This window comes from Notolepis coatsorum (assembly GCF_963971535.1).
Source record: "Notolepis coatsorum genome assembly, chromosome: 2".
Lineage (NCBI taxonomy): Eukaryota > Metazoa > Chordata > Actinopteri > Aulopiformes > Paralepididae > Notolepis > Notolepis coatsorum.
In genome coordinates this window covers 62379517-62400402 of record NC_140166.1, presented here as the reverse complement: position 1 = coordinate 62400402, position 20886 = coordinate 62379517, and the positions used below count along the sequence as shown (strand labels likewise).

The following is a 20886-nucleotide window of genomic DNA, read 5'->3' as shown; positions in this document are numbered from 1 at the left end:
CTGGGGGTAAGCGGTCGATGTGTCGGATCTCCTGGATCACGTAATCCCATATGCGCCCATACCTCTGGTCCAATGCTACCAGCGCTGCTGTGTATGGGGTGGTGGAAGTCGCGTAGGCGAGCGCTATATTATGTGCGCGGGGTACCTTTAAGTGCTTCAGTAGGATGGCGTATTTATGGCGTTCATCCAATACATCCACCAACATGGTCTCCAGACACATGCGGAGTTCTGTATACTGGGCCCGGTTCTCTTGGGTGAAGTCGGGTACCATAGGCGTGCCAATGTATGACGCTGACTGTGGATACATCGGCGAGCGTTGGGGGAGAGGCCTCCTAGGCGAGTCTCCTCCCGCTCCTTGGTATGGGCTGGTACCGGCAGTGTACCATGGCCCGCTTGTCCAGGTGCTGTTCCTCGGTGCGGGTCGTGCGTCGTGCTCACCCGGGTATAGAGTCGGGGGTCTGTAGCGCAGCTCCGCGGGAGTATAGCCTGGGCTGTACCGGACCTCCTGGTCCGGTAGAGTACTGTGCTGTCGTCGGGCGTGGTTCTCCTCCTCTTCCTCTTCGTCTTCAGTTAGGTCATCCAGTGCTTGTAGTCTCTGGTTTAGCCTCTCCACAGGATATGCTGCTCCTTCCCGGTTGCTAGGTCTCGCTTGGACCGGTGGGGGGAGGTGGTCTGTGGGGGGTATAGACCTCGTCTATTGGTCAAGTTCAGGGTTGTTTACTCGGCTAGGGGATGCCGCCCTGGAGGTGTGTCTAGACGAGTTCCTGGAGCCTCTGGCGGAGGGAGAGGGTGTTGTCCGTCTGATCAGCTGTTCTATTAGTTGCGCTTGCTGTCTGTCGCGCTCTGCGTCCCGTAGAGCACCAGCAGCTGCTCGCTGGCTGTCTGCTCGGTCTCGGGCCACATTCTCTTCCCTCTGAATGCGTCTTATTTCTAGACGTATATGCTCTTCTTCGCTCCGCTGCTGGATCTGCAGTCGGTCGCGTTCAGCAGCGGCGTTCAGGCTGATGAGGAAGGCCTGCTGTAGGGTCCTCTCTGCCTCGCTGGGAGAAGGCGGTTGTATAGGGGAGCCTTCCCTCGGGGTACTCCTTGCGGAGCCTTGGAGCTCTATCTCCACGGTGCTCTCCCCGTCTTCTTCCGTGCCGAGTTCTCTCTCGGTAGCGTTGTATTCCTCCCGGGACTCATCGGGGACTACTTCTTCAGTACTGGCGGGGTGTGAAGTCATGTCTGGTTCCCACTGGTCCCCACCGTGAACTTGGTCAGTTACATTAGAACCCGTAGGGGCCTCTATGGTCGGGGTAGTCTGGGCGTTGGGGTTAGACATACTTTTACTTTCTAGTTTTACCGCGTTTACTGTTAGTAGAAGACTAGGTTGTTGACTGACAGCGTAAGCCTCTAAGTACTGAGGGAGCCGTCGTTCGCGCTGCGGGCGTTGGTTAGGAGGATCGTTTCGTGGAGTGTTCATCATAGGCCATTTCAATATTAATAACACTATATTAATATTACACTAATTACCCTCCGGCTCGAAGGACCAATTGTAACTGAGGGGTACAATTCCCTGACTGTATTACTAGATATGATACTTACTACCACTACCTTTGTACTTTATATTCGGCCACCCAGTACTCGGCATAAATATATTATGATAAACACTCTCACGTAGATGAAACGGATCCAACACAAATGTACGAAGTCGAAGTATGCGTTTATTACTACACAGCAATGGTGTGTAGAGCAAGCACTTAATCACTTAATTACATTTATGAATTGAAATAGTATGCACTTTTATGGCAAAGAGTATTCGTTGGTATATCAATAGAGAATGTCCAATCTCTGGTGGCGCAGGCGGTAAATATACGACCTGGAATAGTTAAGGAATAACAGCAATGATACTTTAATGATTATAAGACTGGATACACTAAGGGGGGTAATCCGGTCGCTTGTAAGACAACAGGAGTAGGAGGGGGGGGGGGGGGGGTAGAGTCTGGCTGCCTCGTCCGGCCAAGGGTATCCTGGGTGAACCCACAGTTGTGCAGCTCGGTGCGCCAGCGATCCTTGGACCACAGATGAAAGCAGGTGGACTCTCTGTGAGCCGGCTCTCTCCGGTCCACGGGGGAGAGACGTGAAGCGACCTCGTCTTGCAGAGCGTCTCCTCACCTTGCGTCCTCTCCAGGGGGGGGGGGTTCCAACACACGGCAGTGTCGGGGGTCTTTATCCATGGAATAATCACTGTACACAAAGCATAATCCGTGCCTGGGAAGGCGGGCTGTCGTCGGTAGAATAATCCGGTATACAGGTCCACTCGCTCGTCGGCTCTGGGGCTCCTCGGATGCAGTCTCACATGGGGTCGACCATCCTGGATAAGCAGCCAGTTCTCTGCCCGAAACGATGGGGTACTGACTACGGTAGTATTCTCACCGCACGAAGCACTATATATTAACAGACTATTATTAGCTTAATAGACTACGTCCAACTCGACGATATAGTGCCAAATATGACTATTCAAATATTAATATACACGATGTCTCAATACCGATGGTAGGCCGAACTTGGCCTTACTCCCACACGTGGCGTCGCGGGGAGGCTTTACGTCTGTCACTCTATTGGAGGGTAAGAAACTGGACTGAAAAGGAAGTCCTACTTTAGTAGCGCAGTATATATACGCACTATGAACAAATAGTCCCATTAGTGGTGCGGTAGCCAGATTCCTACGCGGAACTAGGACTTGTTCGTACATGTTGAGCGGTACGTTTGAACTGGGTCTGGGGGGTATGGCAGCCTGGCACCAAGGTCTCGACCAATAGTAGAATGGAGACTATTATGGGATGTTCAGTAGGCTAGAATGGATATTCAATGCATATTGTACAAGGAATATACAAGGGATATCAGGGAATATTAGAGAATATACAAATACAATTAAATATATATATATAAATAAATATATATATTCGGTTTAATCTGGCCCTTCACAACACCCAGTGTGAAAAAAGGTTTCAAAGGGTGGGCGATACTGCCACCTAGCAGGATGCGGCCGGTATTGCACTATAGCGATCTCAGAATAATTTCCTATGGTAACACCGAGGTCCGTGACATTGCATAGAATAAAAAAAATCGAATAAAAGAAAAAACGATGAAAACCCGACTATACTCGGGTATGGCGCTCAACCGCTGGCAAGATAACCTGCTGCACTATATCTGCTATTATTGGTAGCCGCTCTATTTGGAGACGGCGTTGCTTTTTAGAGTAGATATAGACTTACGGAAATGTTATTGTATCCGTTCGTTAACCCACGTTTGAAACATCATCTGTGTCAATAGTGTATGTGTACGATGGGTGCTGCACAGTCACAGACGTGATTGAATGACTCTCAATGAGCTAATTGCACTGTTAGTGTTCATGTCCTTAAATGTACTTTGTATCTCCGCGCCTAGCATGGCAGCGGAGATACACATGCATCTGTCTCAAGACTAGTCCTGCATGTATCAACAAATGTGCATGCTGTTGTGAATTTATGTGTGCCATTATTACTACCAAATGTAATAATTGTGGAATATTTACTATAATGAGCTGTATGTGTATGAACCAAGCATCTCACTGTGTAATGTACCTGTACTTTATACGTGACAAATAAACTACTACTACTACTACTACTACTACTACTACTACTACTACTACTACTACTACTACTACTACTACTACTACTACTACTATTTATATGGACATAAATAAAGCATTTAAAATGTGTGTGTGTGTGTGTGTGTGTGTGTGTGTGTGTGTGTGTGTGTGTGTGTGTGTGTGTGTGTGTGTGTGTGTGTGTGTGTGTGTGTGTGTGTGTGTGTGTGTGTGTGTGTGTGTGTGTGTGTGTGTGTGTGTGTGTCTGTGTGTGTACAGATGACCACCAGCATGGAGCGCCAGGCCACTGAGTCCAGTCTGGGTGAGAGGAACACCACTGCAGGGCTCAGCACTCAGGGTAAAGCCAGCCGCTTCTGTTGTGCAGTCAGACCATCCATCCTTCCTTTAGACTCACGCTGATGTTGTTGACCCCTCTGTGTGAACAAAGAGGCCTGTTAAGTATAGGGATGTCCGATATTATCGGCCGATATTGGCATTAAAATGTAATATCGGAAATGATCTGTATCGGTTTTCAAAAAATAAAAATAAAACATATTTGTTTACATTTATTTAACCTTTATTTACCCAGGCAAGCAAGTACGAACTAATTCTTATTTTAATTATTGTCAAAAGTATGCATAATGTTGTGTTAATTCCACGACAAGAGATATGTAATGTTAATTACCTGAAATTATTCAGTTTTTTTGGGGGGGAGGTAGGTAGGTAGGTATTTATTTAGACAACAAAACATATACAGATCATTACATCACATATTTGCTTTTGTCTAGGATAGGAACGAAAAAGCCAATGACTTATTTACATCGTTGTCCCTGGAAGTCAAGGATGCGTGATACATACACATACAACTCATTACAGAAATATTTCACAATCATTACATTTGATAGCAATAATGGCACAATCATTAATTAATACAAACATGCGCATTTGTTGAGACATGTTAAACTAGCCTTGAGTCTGTGTATCTCGGAGCACCCTGAGGGGAGGGGGCGGTGGGGGGGGGGGGGGGGGGGGGGGGAAGGAGAGCTGGGATGGGAGATGACTACAGTTGCCATCATAGGGGGGTGGTAAAACCCAGCATATATCGGTATCGGTTGATATCGGTATCGGAAATTAAGAGTTGGACAATATCTGCACTGTATATCGGATATGGGTAAAAAAAAAAGCCAATATCGAACATCCCTACTGTTAAGATGTTAGATCCTAATGTGAAAAACTGATACATGGTTTAATGTTCTATGCCTTACCATGTCTATTTTGCTGCTATCTATTGTATGCTTGTTTTATACTTATTTTATGTCTGCACTTTATGCATTGCTCTTGATCTGCCAATTTTGTGCTCATTTTATGTTTTTTTTTACTGCTGTGAAGCTGCTATTCTTGTATGAAAGGTGCAATACAAATAAAATGTATTATTATTATTATTATTATCATTATTGGTATTACAGCCTCGGTGGACAGCGCCTCCCTGCTGGTGTCGGAGGTGGCCGACCTGCAGGACCAGAGCTGCTCCTCGGAGGACCTGTGTTCCCTGGAGGTCCAGGGCTCCTCCCCCTACGGCACGCTCCGCACCGCGCCCACCGACGACGGCGGCAGCTGCACCAGCCTGGAGCTCAGCGCCCACCGCGGCCCGCGCGGCACCACCGCCACCGGCCGCCCCAGCGACACGGGCTACAGCGAGTCCTCCCACACCCAGGAGTCTCTCGCGCGCTCCCCGGACTGGTCCTCGGAGAACGTCAGCAACCTGGACCACGAGGAGTCCGCGGAGGAGGAGCGCCGGGCGCCCGTGCACCTGTGTTGCGAGGAGCTGGCGTCGGCCAAGGAGCCGCCGCCGCCGCCGAAGGTGTCGGCCGCCGCGCGCTCCCTCGTCCGAACCAGAGCGCTGAGCAGGAAGCTCGCCCTCCCCTTCGTCCCCCTGCCGCCGCCGCCAACTCAGCCGCCGTGCTGCTCCCCCACCTCCTCCGGCGGGACCTCGGCCCTCAGCCCCTGCGCGGCGCCCTCCCCCTCCCCGTCCCCTCCTCCGGCCAGGCCGCGCGGACCCAGGCTGTGCTTCAGCGTCTGGTCGCCCTCCTCCTCCTCCTCGCCTCGCAGCCCCCCCCCTCTTCGGCCCGCAGCGGCCCCGCGCCGTCAGGGGGTGGCGGGGGGGGCCCCGGGGGGGCTGCGCGTGGCCAGGAGGTACCGCAGGCTGGCGCGCATCGTCCGCTCCACCAGTGACCCCGTCTCCTGCTCCTCCGTGTCAGAGAGTAAGTGTTGCAAGTGTTGCACGGCGATGGTGGTTATACCAATGTCTGCCGTGAAGCAGCAGGGAGCCCTCTGTCCCTGTTGCGGTTATAGGGACAACGTACAGCCGAATTCGTCGTTAAAGAACCCAGGGCGCCTATCGTAAAGAGTAGGGGGTTCCCCGACGTTCCTGGACAAATTCCCAATCAGGTCTCTGACATCAAGGCGCCCAATTATCCCTCCCCCCTTAATTGGCTGATATCGATCCCTGTCTCCTGAGCCGTTCAGCCACTGTGTAGTGTGATGTGTGCCTGGTGCCAGTGTATGGTAGTCAGTGTGTAGTGTGATGTGTGGTGCCAGTGTATGGTAGTCATTGTGTAGTGTGATGTGTGTCTGGTGCCAGTGTATGGTAGTCAGTGTGTAGTGTGATGTGTGGTGCCAGTGTATGGTAGTCATTGTGTAGTGTGATGTGTGCCTGGTGCCAGTGTATGGTAGTCAGTGTGTAGTGTGATGTGTGGTGCCAGTGTATGGTAGTCATTGTGTAGTGTGATGTGTGCCTGGTGCCAGTGTATGGTAGTCAGTGTGTAGTGTGATGTGTGGTGCCAGTGTATGGTAGTCATTGTGTAGTGTGATGTGTGTCTGGTGCCAGTGTATGGTAGCCAGTGTGTAGTGTGATGTGTGCCTGGTGCCAGTGTATGGTAGTCATTGTGTAGTGTGATGTGTGCCTGGTGCCAGTGTATGGTAGTCAGTGTGTAGTGTGATGTGTGCCTGGTGCCAGTGTATGGTAGTCATTGTGTAGTGTGATGTGTGCCTGGTGCCAGTGTATGGTAGTCAGTGTGTACTGTGATGTGTGCCTGGTGCCAGTGTATGGTAGTCATTGTGTAGTGTGATGTGTGCCTGGTGCCAGTGTATGGTAGTCATTGTGTAGTGTGATGTGTGCCTGGTGCCAGTGTATGGTAGTCATTGTGTAGTGTGATGTGTGCCTGGTGCCAGTGTATGGTAGTCATTGTGTAGTGTGATGTGTGCCTGGTGCCAGTGTATGGTAGTCATTGTGTAGTGTGATGTGTGCCTGGTGCCAGTGTATGGTAGTCAGTGTGTAGTGTGACGTGTGCCTGGTGCCAGTGTATGGTAGTCAGTGTGTAGTGTGACGTGTGCCTGGTGCCAGTGTATGGCAGCCATTGAGCCTGCATAGCCCAAGGGGAGATTTAAAAAAGCCTTAAAGGTTACAATTATTCAGGAGTACAGTTTTGAGTAAAAAGTAAGAACATCAACATCATTTGTTTTTTCTTTCAAAAAATTATATCTTGCAGCATATTTTACGTTTTTCTTTCTTATATTAAAATATATTTAGTTTTTAAGAATTTGTAAGGGATAGGCAAAAATAAGCATGTGCTTCATTCAGCCTATTCCTCTTTTTCGGTCGTTGATTTTGGATTTTGTGTGTGAGCTTGCCTTGAATATGTACATTTGTGATTTTTATTTTTATTTTTCCTTTTGTAAGTCCACACGGGTATGTTTGATTTGTCTGTAAACAAGACCGAAAAATAAACATCATTCATTCATTCATTCAGGTTGGGTGCTACCAGTGGTGGTGAAGGAGGCCATTTCCACCCTACACTCTAAAGCGCTTTGAGTGTCTAGAAAAGCGCTATATAAATGCAATGATCATTAATTCATTCATAAAGATAAGGCAGCTAACAAGACTAACACGACCTGACCCCTTCTTTTTTTTTTTTTTTTTTGTATCTTTTCTCCCATCCCAATGTTAGTCGTTATGCCAATTCCCAATCCCCTTCCTGGTCGCTGCGCACCTACCCCCCCCACAGTCGGTCTGGGAGAGTGGAGGCTACCACGTGCTTCCTCATCCGACACACGTCTAGCCAATCAACCGCTTCTTTTCAACTGGCAGCGCGGACTCTCACTGAGAGAGCGTAGCGTGTGGAAGGATCACACTACCCCCCTTAGATCCTATCCGCGCTTAGCAGGCGCCCCGACCGAACTGTAGGAGTCGCTGTTTACAACGACCCGGACCCACCCCGCCAGCTTCTCCCACCCTCTAATACTGCCAATTGTATTAGTGTGAACGGCCAGCCAAGCTGGTGACAACCCCGGAGCTGTGAGCTGGATTCGAACAACAGGCGAATCCTAGCGTCTCCGGGGTTGGTGACGAACGCAATCTCCGCTACGCCACCTGACCGCCCTACGACCTGACCCCTTCTACACATTACAATACATTTGCATTTAGTCATTTAGCTGCAGCCACTAGATGGTGCTATTTACATTACATTTGCATTTAGTCATTTAGCTGAACGCTTTTATCCAAAGCGACTTACACGTTCTGTACGACAAGTCAGCAGGAAGGGAATGAATGAATGAATGAATGAATGAATGAATGAATGAATGAATGAATGAATGAATGAATGAATGAATGAATGAATGAAAACTTTATTTAACAGATTGCAGAATGGGTACAATACAGTACGGCTCAATACACACAATTGTTAAGGGGATGCAGACCTGAGAAAGACGTTTGTCTTGTTTCCATCAGGGTCCCCCATTTTCAATTCATATAGACATTTATGACATACACAACATACATGACATTTATGGCATAGGGACATATAGGTATTTAGTACTGATACATTTGTGACATAAACGGTATTCAAATATACAGTACTGTTACCCCTAGATCCTGACAGAGTATATACATATGATGGGGAGGGGACTGTACATTAGGAGGGGGTGGGTGGGTGGGAGAGAGATATACATACGGCGGGGAGGGAATATATACATGCGGTGGGGAGGAGACTGTCTATTAGGAGGTGGTGGGGGTTTTGGGCATTTACGGTGGCCAGTTTCGAATTGCAGCCTCCCGTAGGTGCTCTTTAAGAGCGGTTTTGAATGTGGGTAGGGATTCACATTCCTCTTACAACTGAGTAACAATTGTGACAAGCCTTGTGGTGTTCAGGGTTGACACAGACTAAAACAAACAAATCCAATGTCCACACAACAAGCACAATTTCAATAAACAGGTGATATTTATTGATCCAAAGTACAAGTCCGATAGGAAAAAGAGTAGTCAAAAATACAGTCCAGGGGCAAAACACGTCCCAGGCTCTCGTACAAAATAGGGGATGTTCAATACTCAAGGTTTGTCTTCCGGTCCAGGGTCAGTTTCACAGGGGGGTATCTCAGCCAGTCCAGGGTCCAGTAACACAAACACCTTCTCCCTTTCTCCTCTCATTACAACTACCTCTCACCTCACAAACTCGATATATCACACACTCTTCACGATTCCAACTCCTTCCTCACCTCCACTCCCCTTTCCTCTCCCTCTCCTAGTCCTTTATGCTATGTGTGTCTTGTGTGTGTGTGTGTGTGTGGGATGTGGGTGATCACGTGGTGCACAGGTGTATTCAATCAGTCCCAAGCAACTCCTCCCTTCTCTCCTCTGCCCGTGGCAGTGGTATCTCCCTTCCTCCGCGTAGCCATGTGACGAGGGATGGTATCTGCCACACAATATGTTCATCAAACAGTGCTGAAACGTGGGTGCTGCAGTGATGACGAGTGCATAGTAGTAACAAACTGGAGCGTTCCATCTCTTCATTATATACAGTCGAGTGTCTATGTTTATACTAACAGCCCACGCATCCCACCTAAACATTGCCAACCTTTGCCTCTGATTAAAAGAGACGCTTGTGTCAGGGCAGCGGTAAATATGTTGGAAATGTAGAGCTTTTGGAACTTAAATGACAATGACATTATGTAACAACCCATCATCTACACTCACAGCACACACATCCACACTCACTTTAAATAAACTCTCACCTTAACACCCACTTTACTCACTTTACTCATCCCATTTCTGCATTGTACCTCACCGTTACTCTTTTTACTCTGTATTGTATATTGTATATGTATATTGACTGAACACTTTACTTAACGTACTTTTGACTTTTTCTATTTTATACTTTTTATCTATTTTATCTAGCAGCACACTCCCAGGGGCTCATACAGAAAAAAGCATTTCATGATAAAGTATTCTGTATTTTACTATGACAATTAATAAACAAACTTGAACTTGAAGAAAACTACATAATTTGCTATCTTAAAAAGTTTTGGATCACACTGATCACACCTGTGTCTCTGTCTGTCTGCAGGCGAGAGCTGTAGCTGTGGCCCTGCAGGGAACCCTCCCGCTGAAGACTCCGCGCAGACGTCACCAGAGCAAGGTACCACACAACCTCCACAGCTGTGGGCTGCTATAGGGAGGTGTAGTCTGACGTCACTGGTCGTTCCACCCGTATAGGGATTTATCATTGGGAAAATGGATTATCGGCTATTGTAACAATTCTGCCGGATGGAAATTTAAAAGCTTTCCATTTTTGCACAAAATAAGTTCCCTTCTATCACTAACATTATTGTTTAAACATTTTTGGTTGAAATAAAATTTCGCAATTTTTTTTTATGATTAATTGCGAATATTTTCATGTTGAGCTACAGTATAGATTGTGGATGAATAAGCACAGAAAGGTACACCGTGCCAATGTTAATGCTTTATTTGTTTTAAACGAGGCGATTTAGAAATGGGCAATGGGGAAATGCATTGCGTTGGACAGAGGGTGGAACACGAAAAACGGCAATGACGTAACCACTATCCTCCCTATTAGGGTTGGGTACCTTTCACATTTGAACCTGTGAATCGATACCGGTACCCAACGGTAAATCTTTTTCGGTACTTTAGTCTCTAAAAATGTAATCTATACCTACCAAAAGAAATCCAAACTTCAAATAATTTATTATCATTATTATTTATTTAGAAAAATTTGTTAATATATACTGTATATAATATATAATATTGCAGCGAGCGTTGTCTGCATCTAGCTTTGTAAAGTGTAACAACACTTGCGACCGTTTTCAGCTTTCCATCGCCCCGACTGCTTAGTTGTTGAATCAAGTCAAATCCTAGGTAAGCGTGTATATTGTGCGCGTGAACGTTGACGTGAACGTGCGCCACACTTCATAGGTTTCGTTTTGTGGTAAACGAAACGTTGACGTCATCGGACAAAAAAAAACAGAAATGTGGCACCGGCGAATCTCACGTGAATCGGTACGCGGTAGTACCGACGTGATTCGGTCGGTACTAGGGATGTTCGATATTGGCTTTTTTACCGATACCGATATACCGATATTGTCCAACTCTTAATTTCCGATACCGATATCAACCGATACCGATATATGCAGGGTTTCCCCCCCCCCCCCCCAAAAAACTTAATAATTTCAGGTAATTAACATTACATATCTCTTGTCGTGGAATTAACACAACATTATGCATACTTTTAACAATAAAAAAAATCTGAATGTGTTCTTACTTGCTTGCCTGGGTAAATAAAGGTTAAATAAATAAAAAAAAAAATTAAAATATATATATATTTTTTTGAAAACAGATACCAATCATTTCCGATATCACATTTGAATGCCAATATCGGTATGCCGATAATATCGGACATCCCTAGTCGGTACCCTTAATTCGGTTGGGTTCGGTACCCATCCCTAGCTGCTATGTCGTTTTGGAATAGTCAGAGCATGTTTTACGGCAAAGGTCAATTTCAATACTTATTCTGCTCAATTTAGGGGTTTGTTGTTGTGGCATCGAATCAACTCTGAGCTAACAGATGGTTTGTTTATCTGTTTGTTTCCCGGTGTGCCTCCTAGAGCTAACAGAGTTGTCCGTAACCGAAGCAGACGGTGCTAAACCCGGTAGCGGTGGTGGTGGTGGTGGTGCCAGGAGGCAGAAGGAGGGCCGCAAGGTTGACATCCGCCTCAAACCCCGACACGTGCACAGCAGCACACAGTCCTCCCACCAGCGGCCCCGTTCCCTGGCGGACCTCAAGACGTACAAGGACACCAAAATCCTAGTGGCCAAGTTCCTGGAGCATTCCAGCTGCAGCCTCCCTCCAGAGGTCCAGCAGGTGGTCAACAGCATCAAGTGTGTCATCAAGTCGGACGAGAAGCACATGGAGGAGGCCATTTTCAGTGCCAATGTCATAGATCAGGTAAAGGAGATATACTGTGATAAAATAGGGGTGTAACGGTACACAAAAACCACGGTTCGGCACGTACCTCGGTGTTGAAGTCACGGTTCGGTACGGGTTTTTGGTACAGAGGGGGGAAAGTTTGGCTTTCCATGTTCCACTCAGGGGTGATGTAGTGTGCAGTAACTAATTGTACTTGTAGGGCTGTCAACTAATATTCTTTATTACATGGCGTCCTAACATTCGCCGAAATGCTTGATTGTGATTGGTCAATAGCCCCAGACAGCGGTGAATAATTTTTCGATAACCACCGGTGATTATTGTTTTTCGCAGCTGGAGTAATCAAGCCCCACTGACACACACTGTTTCAGTGCAATTAGACACACCTGCCGGGCTGCCCGCGATAATAATAATCACTTTATTTGGGCTGACAGAGCCACAGTCTAACAACTGCGTCTGCATGATCTCGTCTTGTCGATTTTGTCAAATGAATTAGGTATATTGTTAGTAAGTTAGCCATGTAATAAGCGGGATAATGTATAGCTATACTCGGTCATCATCGCAAAATAATTGACCTTCACTGACGTTTAAAACACCTCGCCGAGGCGCCTCGGTATTTTAAACTCCGTGTCGGTCAATTATTTTACGACAATGACCTCGTAGCTATACATTATCCCTTACATATTGAAATTAATAATCAACTTGTAAAAGAAAAGAAAAATGACAGGTAATCTCCGTGTTGTGTTGTGGGTTGAACGAACACCCGGCCCTTTGTGCAAATTATATTTTGGGAATGGGTGAACTTGGGAGTTTTGAATGAAATTCTGCACGCAAAGAAAAGGTTCTGCACGTGCGGTCGTTAGTGGTTAACGACGTAGCGTTGTATTCGTATTCGGTACACAGCCGTACTGAACCGAAGGTCCAGTACTGAAACGGTTCGGTGCGGATACGTGTACCTTTACACCCCTAGTGATGATACATTATTTATATGACCCTGGTGATACGCTGCATGGCTCTCGCTGTCTTATCTATCGACACGTTGGGTTGTGGGGGCCATGTGGTGCGGCATGGCTCTCATTCTAACCCTTTCCTCCTGCACCCGCCACACTGCTTACCCTAAACCGGGTCCGTATCCTTCATTTATAATAAATCCTCCCTTTATTGTACATTTAGGAAAGTGGAATTAGATAGATCAGATAGTTTGTTAAAACAGCGTGTCGTGTCATTCTGGTTTTAACACTGTTGGTTAGAGGCAAATACATAACACCACATGAAATACCATTATGGAAATATAATGGTTGGTCCTCCTGACCACCGTTTGGGGAATATTATATAACGGACTCTGAGTTAATAATATTATTATTCACAACAGGGCCTATTGGACACATGTGAGGGGGTTTGATTGATTGATTGATTGATTGATTGATTGATTGATTGATTTTTATTGTGGCGTAAAATACAGCATCCAAGGGATAAAAACATGAGAAAGTGCTAGCACTTATTTCCATCATGGTCCCTGATTTTGGAAATGGACAGATCTCATAAAACATGTCTGTCCAATGGGCGGCTAAGTGGCGCAGTGGGCAAGGTGCTCGCCACTAGTGCAGGAGATGCTGGGTTCGAGCCCAGCTCTCGGCATTGCTACCAGCTTGGCTGGTCGTTCATACTAACACAATTGGCAGTGTTAGAGGGTGGGAAAGCTGGTGGGTGGGTCCTGGTCGTTGTAAACAGCGACTCCTACAGTTCGGTCGGGGCGCCTGCTCAGCGAGGAAAGGATCTAAGGGGGGTAGTGTGATCCTTCCACACGTTACACTCTCTCAGTGAGAGTCCGCGCTGCCAGGTGAAGAAAAGCGGTTGATTGGCTGGACGTGTGTCGGAGGAAGCACGTGATAGCCTCCACTCTCCCAGACCGATATCTACAGTACGATCAGCCGTGTGCATCAAGTGATTGCCTAAGAAGGGATTTCACTCGCCAGCTCATCACTATGGAACTGCCATATCGATAATGATCACCTCTCTCTCTGACTCTCTCTCTCTCTCTCTCTCTCTCTCTCTCTCTCTCTCTCTCTCTCAGGTGATGACCCAGTCCCGGCGCATCCTCTCCAGTCCCCAGAAGCGCGGCCACGAGGACCTTCACCTGCAGAGCTGCGGGGCTCTGAGCTCCTCCCCCTCCCCCATCCAGCGCCGTCCCAAACACCCGCCACAGAACACCGGCACCCGGCCCACCAACCCCCTGGACTCACCCTCCTCTGAACACAGCTTTCTGTGCAGAGAGACCATTCTCTGACCACCCTCCCTCCCTCCCTCCCGACCCCCCCCCCCCCCCCCCCCCCCATCCCGTGAAGGACTCTAGTTAAACCTGTGATGGCATTCCAGGTCGCCTCGTTTACAGCCACGCTGTACAGTGCAGCAGATTCCTGTATCATATTGATGTGTTTTTATCTTATGATGTTTAATAGATATTCAGGCATTGTGAGATCTATTATCTGCGCAACGTGACTGCAGTCTAGGCCATCTGAAACGGTCTCCTGTTTCACGGTGCCCAAGGAGACCGTGCCTAACCCTAACCATCTGAAACGGTCTCATTCTCGTTTCATGGTGCCCAAGGAGACCGTGCCTAACCCTAACCCTAACCCTCTGAAACGGTCTCATGTTTCATGGTGCCCAACGTGACTGCAGTCTAGGCCATCTGAAATGGTCTCATGTTTCATGGGTTAGGGTTAGGGTTAGCCCAAGGAGACCGTGCCAAGACGTCAGCAGAAGCGCTAGCAAACTCGTCGACAGAGCCTGCCAGTTGACCCTATATTCACCCGGCGGCGGCCATTTTGCTCTTGTGTCAAGCTCAGGTTGGGTTCCTGCCCCCACCCTGTTCCCACCCCCTGCATGACATGAGCAAAATGGCCACCATGTGAATAACGGTCAACGTCTGGAGTGGCTTCGTTCTCGTATCAGAAAAAAAGAAACAATAAAAACCGAATGTTCTCCCTCCGGGGATTTTTTTCTTTCTTTCTAAAAACTCTCATTTCTTGAAAAACAACGACACTGGTGATGAAGCTAGGAGCTGGTGAGCGGGAGACAATTGGCCATATTCAGACGGCGGCCATTTCGCTCTTATAAGAGCAAAATGGCCGCCGTGTGAATATGGTCAATGGCGACTGTATTGTTGCCAGTATTCCATTTCAAAAAAGGGAAAGAAAACATTTGTATCTAACTGTGAACTGGACAGACTTTGAATTAGGCACTAGTAGTAGCCATCTTCTGCAGGCGTTGTGGAATCATTACTGATTGGGTGGTGATTGTTTTGTGGTGCCACTGGTTCAAGAACTTTACAAATGTGGATTATTTAACTTACCTCAGTGTGTTATAATTCTTATCAGTGTTACAATAAAGTATGACTTTGTATTCTGTGGTTTATTCTCTTCTAGGTCATTGAGTCAATACTATAATGCCTCGTTTATCACACAGAACAGGGCCGTGCACAGGACTTTAGAGGGGCAGGTGCTCAAAGGCTGAAAGGTGTCAAGCGAGCGCGTGAAGATTTTTGGGGGCCCTTTTTATGCTTTTTGGGGGGTTTTGGTGATCAAATATTGAATATTGAACTATAATAATCAGTGCAGGAGCTCACTTATCTTTGAAAGACACTTTTATCACTGACTTAAAATAATAATAATAATAAATAAAATTTGTACCACACTTTATATTTGTGAAAATCTCAAAGTGCTACAGGTGATAAAGATAAAAAGTTAAATGAATAAAAACAATTAAAATGAATAAAACAACCAATGAAATGGAAGAACATACAACAAATAATAATAATAATAATAAAAATGAATAGAAGTAAAAATAAAAGTAAAAGAATAATTCAGGCAAATGCTCTCAGATGGTCGGGGAGGGCATTCCACAGCCGAGGAGCAGCAGAGCAGAAGGCCCGGTCGCCCATGGTGCGGAGGTGTGTCCTGTGTATGGGTTGGCCCATACATCTCCATAAATGTTCAGGGGGGAGGGAATAAGTGCTTACCCTACAGACCCCAAGAAGTGCTGTATATTCTGTATTGTTTAATATAAATGCCTAATCTATGTTTTAAATTATGGCTATGTGTCTAATCTGCCCGTCGCTTATCAATGACTCGTTTTCCAGTCAACATTGTCGAAGCGGATTGTTTTTTTTATCGATTCATTTTCGTTTTATAGCATCTTGAAAAGCCCTCGTTTTCAAGGAAAATATAAAGATTCCATGATAAAAGACATTTACTGGAATATTTTAGAATACACAAAAACGTTGTAATTTTTCGGCCTATTTATGAATCGTTTTCAAATAAACGGTAGATTATCGATAGTATAATGTGTATGTATGCACGCTATAGAGGCGATCTGAAAAATCGATTCTCTGATTTCCTCATCAGCAATCGCGCGCACATACAGACACATCACACATAGGGCAAACGCTGAGATCTCAGCGAATACAACTCTGATTATCCCAAGACTGGTAAAATAGATTCCTTACCTCAGATCAGATGTTCTCCACAAAGATCATTCCAATTCCTGATTGCCATTCCAAATATCGATCACGCTTATTGATTGAGTATTGGCTGCTGTAAATATATATTCCAGGCTGATTCCCGTCCCGCGATGACTTCCATGTTGATCAGAATTCTTACCAGCACAAGGAACCAGCTGGCTCCGCCCCTACATATCTACAGATCCCAGGTCAGTCTAAGCGACTGACCTGCAGTTACACAGGGATAGACGATAGGGGGCGCTTTTTTCCATTCTGAGCTCCTGTAGGGGCTGCTGTACCAACGAGAGACTCGATTGATGATTTCAGATCGCTAATAAAACAATAAAACGATATTTGTCGTCATCGGCACTCAGTGGGGGGGCTAATAAAATGAGTAAGTCGTCCGTGGCACTGAAAGTGTTAATATAAGATTTTTTATAATTTTTGTTTAAACTTGCCATAAAAAGGGCACTTTTTTATGAGGCACAAAAGGGCAGGTGCTCGAGCACCCTTTGGGCTCTATGTGTGCACGTGCCTGATACAGAATACACAATATTGTGTACAGAGAGCTTTTTATATAGGCACTATCAAATTAATTCCCCTTTAAGATTATAATGAGCCCCTGGAAACAGTTGACGTGCATACTTTAAGTAAATTGTGGCACAGTAAATGGTGCATTTATATAACAGCTTTTATCCAAAGCATTTTACAATTTGTTCCTCACATTCACCCATCCACTCACACACTCACACACCGACGGCTGAGGCGACCATGCAAGGTGCCGACCTGCTCATCGGGAGCAGTTAGGGGTTAAGTGTCTTTGCTCAAGGACACTTCGACACACTGCCCGGGAGGAGCGGGAATCGAACCGGGAACCTTCAGACTACCAGACGACCACTCTACCTCCTGAGCCACTGTCTGTTGCCCCATATTATTGTGACCATGGATATAATGACCATGGATGCAGAGACTCGCTAGCCCTTAGCTAATGGATCGGACCCTTTAGTTCAGTGTTTCTCAACTGGTGGGTCGCGACCCAATAGTGGGTCGCGGGGCCATTTTGAGTGGGTCGCGGATGTGTGTAAAAAAAATATATATATATTATTTTTTTTTTTTATAATTTTTCTTTTGCACTACCTATCTTTGTGAAAGTGGCTTCTCAGCTCTGGTCCAGCTGAAGACAAAGCGGAGGAACAGATTGGACATTGAGCATGACCTCAGAGTTGCTTTGTCCATCACCCCAGACTTTGAGACTCTTGTCAGGAGCAAACAACATCCCCAGTTATCCCATTAGTTCCCTGGGATGTTAAGCAAAGAAGTCTGCTAAGAAGGATATTATTTATTATTATTATTATTATTATTATTATTATTATTATTATTATTATTATTATTATTATTATTATTATTATTATTATTATTATTATTATTTTATTTCACTGTTTTTAGCCTTTAGTTGCACTTTTGTTGCAACCCCAGTTATTCCATTAGTTCCCCCAAACTTACTGTAGGTCTGTTATGTTAAGCTAAGAAGTCTGCTAAGAAGCATAATTATTTATTATTATTATTATTATTATTATTATTATTATTATTATTATTATTATTATTATTATTATTATTATTATTATTATTATTTGATTTCATTGGGTTTTTAGCCCTAGTTGCACTTTTGTTGCAACCCCAGTTATCCCATTAGTTCCCCCAAATTTAGGTCTGTTATGTTAAGCTAAGAAATCTGCTAAGAAGCATAATTATTTATTATTATTTTATTTCATTGGGTTTTTAGCAATAGTTGCACTTTTGTTGCACTTTTTTGTGTTTACTTCATGTTTTGAAAGATTGCGTATTACTGCAAATTTGAATTTTTTGTACATAAATCATAGTGGTTCAAAATTTTGGGTCGCGACTTAATGACTAAGGAAAATGTTGGGTCCAGAGGCTAGACCAGTTGAGAACCACTGCTTTAGTTGACTGGTTAGCACCGTCGCCTGTGGTCTGGGCGGCGACCTGGGTTGGTTTGATTCCCAGCTGCCCCCTGAATTCTCCCCCAGACAGTACAGGTCATTCAGGTACAACAATACACATTTCACTGTCAATTGTGGCACCCCTGGAGCAGGTAGTGCGTTTCATTTCAAACCTTTATTTAAACTCGAAAGGCAACTGAGGTTTCCCTCATTTACAGTCACATAGAGTGTACATACAGAGTTAAGCAAAACATAGAGTTAAGCAAAAACAAGGCATATAGAATCACACAGTATATGTGGAAGCACTTCACCTTACATATAAGATGATCAGGGGATCGAACATGTGAAGTAATGAATGCATTTCCTCAACCACCAGGCCACTCTGCCACCCAGTGGTTCTAATGGTCTATAGACATGGATACAAGATGTTTTAAACACAACTAGAAGCAGGATACCAAAGGTAAACTGATAGCTAGACATAGCCTAGTGCAGGGGTAGGCAACCCTAGGCACGCGTGCCCGCATAGGCACACAGGGGCATTTTCATTGGCACAGGGGGCAGCATATATATATATATTTTTTTAAAGTATAAAAAAAATATATATATATATATTTTGCTTTGAAATATTATAGTGAACACTGTTCTCGCATTTATCTTGTTGAAATCCTCCCACAGGTTCTTTTTTGTAAGTCGACTGTTTTGCACACCCCTATGACAGATATACAGCTGTTCCCATGGTGCTCAGCTGTCAGCAGTCAGCTGGCCTCCCGCGCCCGCGCGCAGTTCCCAGGTAATCACACAGTGCTGCGGTTGCATTCTGTATGTGCCGTCTTTCATGATGGCAACCCCCGCTAAGAAAGTTAAAGCAAAGGAAATTCGGGCATTCCAGCCCTTGTGGACAGACGACTACGGGTTTGTGTGTCAGAAGGACTGCGCTGTGTGTACTTTATGTTTAGAAAATGTAGTTTGCAGAACGTCAGGTGTGAAACGCCATTTTGAGACGAAGCATCAAAAAAGTTTCAAAGATCAGGCGGATAAGGCAGAATCGATTAAACGTGCCGTGGCCAGGTATGGAAAGCAAGCCAGCACCCTCAGTGTTCACGACTGCTAAAGACCACGCAACTGAAGCAAGCTATGGCATTGCTCATTGCATTGTGAAATGTGGAAAGCCATTCACTGATGGCGAGTATATCAAGGAGGCTTTTCTCTGTAGCTCAGATGTTTTGTTTGAAGGCTTGCCAAACAAAGAGACAATCAAATCAAGGATAAAAGATATCCCCATGTCAGCTTGAAGTGTCGAGCGACGCATCAACGAAATGTGATGTCAGAAAATATCAGAGAACAGCAAACAGCTGGATTAAAAGATGCTCTGGTGTGCAGTTTAAAGTGACCAACTACAGCCCCCAGATAACGGAGCTCAGTAAAGCAAAACTGTTTGTCTGCATTGCACCCCCGCCCCAACTCAGATTTAGGGTTGATACAACCATCATAATAATATTGTTAATAATAACAATAACAATAATGATGTAATAATGTAAAAATTATCATTAAGAATACCTGATTATGAGAGAAAAAAATTACGATGCATGGAATATTGTTGAGGCACACTAGTTACAACTATATTTCAAACTGGCACTCCATGTCAAAAAGGTTGCTGACCCCTGGCCTAGTGGATAGAACAGCATTCATATATGCAGTTATTGCTTATTATAGTGACTGTGCTAAGGCTGGTTACTAATGACATCTTTTAATATGTGACTCAAGGAAGGGGTCCCACCCCTCACCAAGCTCCTCCGCTGAAAAGGACCGGTGTCTGTGAGCCTGTGCTGATGTATTGTAAGCGGAGGCTGCCTGACAACAAGGGGAGTCCTTTTTATTAGCAGCCTCGATATCATAAGATCTGAATCAAAGGTATTTTATTTATGAAATATCATAAATGTAAACAAATTTGTCTTTGTGACATAATGATGCAAAGACATCAACTTTAAATCATAACCAGTGTTAGTAGTCAGTTTAACTATAGTCAAACTGTATTTACCAAACAAGTAGTTACTTCACAATGAAATAAGTTAAACCAGCTCTGCAAGGTTCAAATAAATCTTAGCTACTCTCTACTCTAATTATCTCAATCTGAGTCTGGAATGTCATACATTATATCATCCCCATAGGTACATGGAACTATGGAAAGCCAAAGGGGTCACATTTACCCCACAATTACCCACCCGTCACACGTCAAAGGCTACAGTAGACTCTGCCTGCTGCAACGTATTATTATTTATGTTTTTTCTTTTTGTACTTTGCTTATTCACTTTTTAATAAAACTCTGAAAGACTAATTCTACCTTTCATTATTGAAGATTCTCAGATAAAAAAAAACACAACAGGGCTTTGGGAATAGATAAAGTGATGCAATCACTGGATCTCAGGTGGTAGTTGTTATGGGAAAGGTGCAGGAGGCTGGAGAGGTATTGAGGCGTCTACTTTTTCCTAGAAGAGTCTTGTAAATAAGCAGAAGCAAACGGATGGCTGAGTGGCCATTTTATAG

General features: G+C 45.1%; 1 protein-coding gene across 1 annotated transcript in view; it reads left to right on the top strand.

Moving 5' to 3' along the window:
- The window catches only part of fam189a1 (family with sequence similarity 189 member A1), a gene marked incomplete at both ends in the record, with an annotated part of 77402 nt that extends 63232 nt beyond the window's left edge, over window positions 1–14170 (top strand). The window contains 5 exons of the mRNA XM_084308185.1: window positions 3890–3968; window positions 5077–5871; window positions 10009–10080; window positions 11564–11904; window positions 13958–14170. Coding sequence (XP_084164311.1) covers window positions 3890–3968; window positions 5077–5871; window positions 10009–10080; window positions 11564–11904; window positions 13958–14170 — 1500 coding nt within the window. The remainder of the gene's footprint in view (window positions 1–3889; window positions 3969–5076; window positions 5872–10008; window positions 10081–11563; window positions 11905–13957) is intronic.
- Between the last annotated feature and the right edge of the window lie 6716 nt (window positions 14171–20886).